The sequence below is a fragment of the Nicotiana sylvestris genome, chromosome 5 (genome assembly GCF_000393655.2).
Source record: "Nicotiana sylvestris chromosome 5, ASM39365v2, whole genome shotgun sequence".
NCBI lineage: Eukaryota > Viridiplantae > Streptophyta > Magnoliopsida > Solanales > Solanaceae > Nicotiana > Nicotiana sylvestris.
In genome coordinates this window covers 142,199,968-142,207,278 of record NC_091061.1, presented here as the reverse complement: position 1 = coordinate 142,207,278, position 7,311 = coordinate 142,199,968, and the positions used below count along the sequence as shown (strand labels likewise).

Here is a 7,311-nt window from a genome sequence, read left to right as displayed (position 1 = left end):
TGCTTTATACTTTAGTGACAATTATACTCATTAAGTTAATATAATAATGTCAGAGTTTTATTTCTGCTTGCTTGGAAATTATTGTGGAATGAGAATATTATTCTGGAATCTTATCATCTCATCGTTATATTTTCTAAAATCATTATAAAACTATAAGCCTATGTCCCTTTACAATATTGTGAGGCCCATCAAAGTAGAGAGCCAAGTCCACATGATACAAAATTACAGATGAAATTGCACTTTCGACTTTATAGTTAATAATAGAAATTTTTACCTCCTATAGCAAAGGTTAACACCTTATTTATTTTAAATAAATACCATTTAAAAAAATTATATTCTATAGATATCTTTTAAGGTTTATAGCAAAATATTTAATTTTGGTTACCTCCTAAACCTAAGCCACTGAATACGCTAATCAGTTACACTTTTTTTTTCTCTCTCTACTTTGATACATCTCATTCTCTTCCCCCATCCCATTAAAATTTCCGATCTACTCCTCCTTCCACTGGAGCTCCTTACGAATTTTGGATCGGAGTAACTGCTTTTTCTGGAAAATAGCTTCGAGCTGGCGGGGATAGTCCACGAATAAAAGGCGAGGATTTGGGTTTGGGTGTAACATAGTGGAACACAATGAAGGTGCTGCTATCTTGCACGAATTGGACATCAGCGCCATTGCTGCCTTGTTAACTAACTTCCCTGCTCTCATAAGCAATCATGGAAGTTCTTTTTTCTCTCACAACGCCAACAGGAATTAGGATTGGGATCGGAATATTGAGGGTGTATAATGCCCATAGCTCTATTTCTCTAATAGTCGAAGGAATTCTAAATTTTGCTTCTTCGGGGATTTTAATCTACATGGCACTCGTTGACATACTAGCATCAGATTTTATGAAGGAACTTTTACCTTCTATATTCACTGTTATTTTGTTCTCATTGTATTTCAATGTATCATGCTGTATTCTATGTATTTCATTATATTCACTGTCTCGCTATGTATTCATAAGTTTTTTTTAATTAATATAATTTATGTATTCAGATGTATTATATAATTTCTCTGAAGATTGCTATGTTTTTGGGGTATTTTTCGGTTGAAAATCTTTTTTATAACTGAAAATACAAAATTTGTGTGTTATAATTGAGTTTGTTGAATTATATTAGGAGTCTATTATGTTAATTGATTCACTTTCCGTTTTAAAAATAGTGTAATCCCCTATTTCACGCCGTGAATACAGTCGAATACAATAATATATCCAGTTGTAATCCATGTTTCACTCCATGAATACAGTCGAATACAACAACTGATTAGCCGGACTTCCGTGATTCACGCCTATTTTTGCTACTGTATTCATGAATACAATGACTTAAATACATCAAATACATCTTATAACCACATAAAAGGTATCTATAATCCGTAATATAGCAAATGGTATCTATAGATGGCTAATTACTACTAAAAGATAGTGCTTTATGAAAATTAGGGGTGTACATAAACCGTGTTAGTTCGGATTTTACAATTACCAAACCAAACCAATTGTGTCGGGTTACTAAATCTAAAGACCAAACCAAACCAATAAAGCTTGGGTTTTTCAATCTCGGTTTTTCTCGGGTTTTCGGGTTATTCGGATTTTTTCAATTTTTTTCCGATAAAATCTTCATAGAACAAAACATATAACGTATGCTCAAAATATTTCTTTAATCCTAATAAGATACAACTATATAAAGTATTTTCCAAGAAAATAATATAAAATATGAGATGTGTCATGGCATTATCCCAAAATATTCAACAATAAATTATGTAATATAAATATTGCTAATTAAGAAGCCATAATAAAAATAAACATAATCTAAAGGTACTAAGTCATGTTAAATAAATAGACTAATAAGGAAGTATTAATTACATGAATAAACGCTAAAGAAAAATAAAAATAGGTTATGCATTTTTATCTAAATTATTGCAAAACAAAAAATAGATATTCAATACATTCCCGTCCGTAATATTAAATTAAAGATCTTTTGTTAGCATTAGTATTTATTTGATTTTGGTTTGAGCTTTTGTTGGCATTATTTAATTTACTAATATTAATGGCTAAACATTCAAAAGTTCTAAGTCCAACCTTGAAACAATACCTTAAAAATATAAAATAATGAAATTTTTTAAGAAATATTTATAAATTACATCACAATAAGTATATTTATATATTAAATATATCTAAAATTTCTATATATATAATGTCGGGTTGGTTTGGTTTCGGTTTGACTTTCTTTAGTTAAAACCAAACCAAACCAATTATGGTCGGATTTTTTTTCCAACACCAAATCAAATCAAACCATAGTCGGATTTTTTTTCTCGGTTTGACTCGAATTATTGGGTTAGTGCGATTTGTTGGTTTCCTTTGTACATCCCTAATGAAAATTTCTCTAAATAATAATACTAGCATTAATAGACTAGGAAATGAACCTTTTTCATTGCATGGAAAACCTAAAGAGGTATTAATACAATGAGTATATATACTCTCAGAAAAAGCTCGAACGACTTTTATCCGAAACCAACACAGGCAAGTAAGTAGATAGTGCCTCATCGCACGGGATAACTTTTTCTAAGGAACTCGGCAAAATAACCACATAACTTCGAGAAGAGGTGCCTCCTCACAAAGACAGTTACTTAATTTAACTACCATAAGAGATTATTAAGTTGAGATGAAGCTTGTGAATCCTCTTCATCAAGTGATGGAGAGTGAACATGCCTTCCTTCATATGTTGTAATCACCATTCTTGGATCTTCAGCTAATCTTTCCACCCTTTTCTTAACTCTACAATTATCTTGTGTACACCGGTAATAGCTCCTGCAACACATAATCATATTAAAAATTAGTAACCTAGAAATCTTCTGTTTGAAATTCGATGAATAATGGACCCACCCTTCTACTATTTTTTATTTATGTACCAAACTTTTATCTCCGTAGAATTCGAATTCATGAGGTGCGCTTAACCTACACATCATGCGACGAAAGCCCGGAACAATTTTTTTTAATTCTATACCACAAAGGAAATGGTCTAGAACAAGGCAGACAGTTCAATATATATCCTCAAATTTGACTAGAAATGTCTTAATATAATGAATTGCAGCAAGCAACAGGAAATGTCATAAAGTTTCTCGTGTTGTTATGTCTATTCTTATCTTTGAACAGGATTTTTATTTATACACTTGTGGTGACAACTGCCAAAACCTGCAAAGTCCCTAGTCTATGCATATTCTAGTAGATTTGGGGACTGACTATAATTATTTCATTTTGTTCAGTATAGGACGACACGCGAATCTGCATCATCCTGATATTTGACCATAAATAACCCAAAAAATATAAAAGAAAAAGAAGAATAAAAACAAAATAAAATTAAGAGCTTTTTCTTGTTTAGTATATATATAAATATCTATGTTGTGCGGACTCCCACAAATGTATCCGCACACACGGTAACATTTCCGGAGAGTTCGAATGCGCGCGCTCTCTCTCTCGAAAAGATTCATAAATATTGTTTCTGAAGCGTTGAACATAGTTGATAGTATTATACTTGGGAGATAGCACTAGCTTATAATTCAACTAAGATTAAATCTTGGACCAATTTATTTTGAGATCTAGATAGTTCCAACCAAAAATTCACCTCAACGCATTTGATTTATTCTAATTGGACTTCCGTGTTGGATCCTTCAAAAAATGCAATACTTTTGAAGAATTCAAGACGGACCTGACGATATTTTTGAAAAGTCTAGACAACAAAGTCTTTGACCACTATAATGTCTTATTTCTTGGTTAATTACTCTTTTCTAATGAAATGTTCTTATTTTTCACTTTACAATAGATATTAATATGATAATAATATTTTTCTGTAATTCTATAGAAATCAACCCCGGGAAGTGAGATTCAAAATAATTAAGCAATGAAGCTAACTTAAGATATATATAACTTAAACGTTAGAACACTTTGATAATGCAATATAGAGATGTTGGTAGGGCAATGTTGTGCCTTTACCTAGTACAACAAAAAGGTAAAAAGATGAGGAAATTGAAATCAAAATAGTGCACAAACAGATATATAGAAATTGCAAACTGGCAATTGCTGGATCCATTATCACTAGTCATTCACTAAAAACAGTGGGCTCCCTTGTGCATCTCATATTGTCGTTTATGTAAAAAGTTGTTACACTTTTAGTAATTTAAAATGAGTTTAATAATTTAGATACCGATAATACAAAAGAATTTTTATACTATTATACGAACAAAAGAAAAATCAGACTAAGAATGACTCATACAAATTTCACATCTATGAGAGACTAGCTCACTCACACACGGGATAGGTGATTGGGAAAATCGATTTATCAGTATTACGATCTAGATGATTAATAGTGGAAGTAGTAATTTTGGAAAATAATTCAGACAAACTTACTTTCTACAATACGTTTAAAAACATCAATAGTGTAAATTCTAATCAAAATTCTTCTCTTTCTTGGCGATGTTACATGGACTCTCCAACATGTTGTTGCATCTGTGCGGATCCTCCAAAATGCACTACTTTTGAAGAATCCAACACACACCAGCAGCATTTCTAAAGAGTCAAAGCAACATAACTATGTTGTGGCATGTGGGTAAAAGGAGACAGTAGTATAGCAAAGCAAACTCCTGAATAAAGAAGAAAGCTCAATAGTAGTAATCATTCAAACAATAAAAAAGTTTCAACTTACTATTAACCTAAAGCCAAATCATGCAAAGAAGAGATCCTCAATGGGATTCTCCCCATATCAAACTTTTAGATGTAAAAAAAGTGATCATCATTTCCATTTTCTTTTTCTTTTTTATTTCTTAGGGTTTTCATATGCTAAAATGCATGTTTTTTTTTGTCTCACCACATGGTTCTTTCATTTAGTAGAAGCATTAACAATGCCAGTCTTGATGATTTGTCCCAAATTTTAACTAAAAGAATATCCATAATCATATGATGAGATTTTAAATGAATCTTTTTTCACTTGCAACAAGTTTTGCAATCATTTTTCAAATAATCCTAATTAAAGACTGTCAAGATTCAGCTCTGCCAATACGATCTGATTTAAGTTCTGAAACATGGCCCAAAAAGCTATCATTTCATGAGTACCAAGTTAATATTAGTTATTCAAATGATTTTCTATCTTTTGAGGTTAATAATAACACTTCCTTTAACTCTCTCTCTCTCTCTCAGGAAATTACCTACATAATATCCTTAGCTAAACCCAATCTAATCTACTGAAGCTTTAATAGTATCAGCAGCTAATGCATTGTTCAGGGTGGAGATTAAAGAGCAAGAAGATTTTAGCTTCAAAATATTAATCGGCGTAATGACTGACTAGTGGATAAAAGTGGCTAAACAATTAATTTTTGGATTTAAAAATACAAAAACAAAAATGATAGGCACTATATTTTATCGATGAAAACGGAGGAAGAGAGCCTTGGAATAACGGAAAATTATCTCCGTGTGATCTATAAGTCAGCCAAAGTATGTAGGATCTATAGGTCACGAGTTCAAGCCAATGATGTAGCCACTAATACTTGCAGTAAGGTAGGTTGTCCACATCATACTGCTTGGGAGTTCGGCCTTCTCCGAATACCACGTGAACATGGAATACTTTATGCACCGGGTTGATTTTTTTTTTTTTAAGATGGAGCTAGAGAATTCCATGGAAGGAGTAGCCATTGTTTGGAAACTAACAAATAAAGAATAAAGAAGAGGTTCAGAATGGGAAGAAGTTAATAATAGGTACCTGGGATGTTGGGTATTTTTGACAACTTTCTGGCCATATTTTCTCCATTTATAACCATCATCCAACACATCCACATCACTCAGAGTCTTGAAACAAAATCTTGGCTCTCTTACTTTCCTTCTTGATGATTTCATCTTCTTCATCTTAATTGCTGAAACCCCTAAATGATCATCAATAATATTGTCCCTTGATTTCTTAACATTGCTCCTCTCATTCACTTCTCCCCATGCCCTAGAATTAATTCCAAAACCATCTCAAACATATAAGACTATGACTTCTAGACATGCAAATTAACAAAAACTAACCAACTTAGAGTCAACTATATGAATCCTTATCGATCATCATCATACTAACCAAATAAATAAAAGGTATTTTTGCATGTGATATAAATTAAATTTTGAAAGAAGTATTAATATCATTTTCCTAGAGAAAAGGTTAAGACATATGTATTAAAGATTACCATGTATTTGCAGTGGCTTTTTGCAAGGAAAGAAGATGGGGTCCTCCAAATATAGAAGTAGTAAGATCTTCTTTCTGCCTTAGAGCAGTAGATTCAATTAGGGAATTATTATCTGCTGCAAAAGAGGGAGGGATTATAGTGAGGGTTTTAAGAGTATTTTGGTTGCATATTCCAAATGGTAGAGTAGTATTGTTGTTGTTTGGAGGAAAAGTGAAAAATCCATACTGTTGTGATGACATATCAGCTTGATCCTCAAATAAACTCTGGCTAAACATCTCTCTCTCTCTCTCTTTAGTTCTCTCTCAGTATGTGTGAAGAAGCTCAGCTATAAGAGAGAGCAGGCAATTTGGTTTTCTTATAAAAGAAAAAGACTTTGAAACTGTAAGGGCAATAATATTTGGTAACACACCAAAGAAAAGAGAAGATGATCTTTATATGTACAGTTTAGGTTAAAAAGGAACACAATAGCTCCTCCTAACGTGTCAGCTACGTAGAATATATGAAATCTTTATGAGATTTGTACTCTTAAAAATACGAAAGATTATTTGCTATAACAAATAAAGATCATCGGATAGTGAAAGTAAATTTTCTTTTACTAATGGTGTATATAATTTAAACTCAATTATATAATATCCTTTTTGCCATAGATGATATTTCAATATTAACTTTATAATATACTTGGAAATTCTTAATTTTTAAAAAATAAATCTTCAATTCTATATCTAAGTGAAATTCATATCAAAACTCTTTTTCTAAATGTCAAATATATATTTTCTTCCATTTCACAATAGCTCGCACCTTTTCTTTTTCATCTCCTCGTTATAAGCTGGTCTACCATAAAAAGTAAGAAGGTTTATTTAAAGGATCAGTAAGAAAGCTAAAATTATAAGTTGAAAAAGAAAGGAAAAAAAGAACTAAGTGATGTGCTACCACTTAGAGTGGGTTTTCTAAGCAAAGTCAATTAGATTTAAATTGTACTGCATGTTGCAACTTTAACCTAAAAGCAAAGGTAAATCCATATTGTACCCAAAGGTCAACCAAATCAAAACAGTATGGAGATTGGAGGG

General features: G+C 31.7%; 1 protein-coding gene across 2 annotated transcripts; it reads right to left on the bottom strand.

Moving 5' to 3' along the window:
- Window positions 1–2,443: 2,443 nt before the first annotated feature.
- Window positions 2,444–6,630, bottom strand: LOC104231354 (probable WRKY transcription factor 48). 2 transcript variants are annotated; one of them, XM_009784333.2, is made up of 3 exons: window positions 6,245–6,630; window positions 5,785–6,015; window positions 2,444–2,843 (listed from the first exon to the last, which is right to left on the bottom strand). In XM_009784333.2, exons 1-3 carry the CDS (start codon window positions 6,517–6,519, stop codon window positions 2,672–2,674), a joined length of 678 nt encoding a protein of 225 aa, XP_009782635.1. In that variant the 5' UTR covers window positions 6,520–6,630; the 3' UTR covers window positions 2,444–2,671. The 2 variants fall into 2 exon arrangements, with proteins under 2 accessions (XP_009782635.1, XP_009782637.1); XM_009784335.2 differs by lacking the exon at window positions 2,444–2,843 and adding an exon at window positions 4,012–4,672.
- Between the last annotated feature and the right edge of the window lie 681 nt (window positions 6,631–7,311).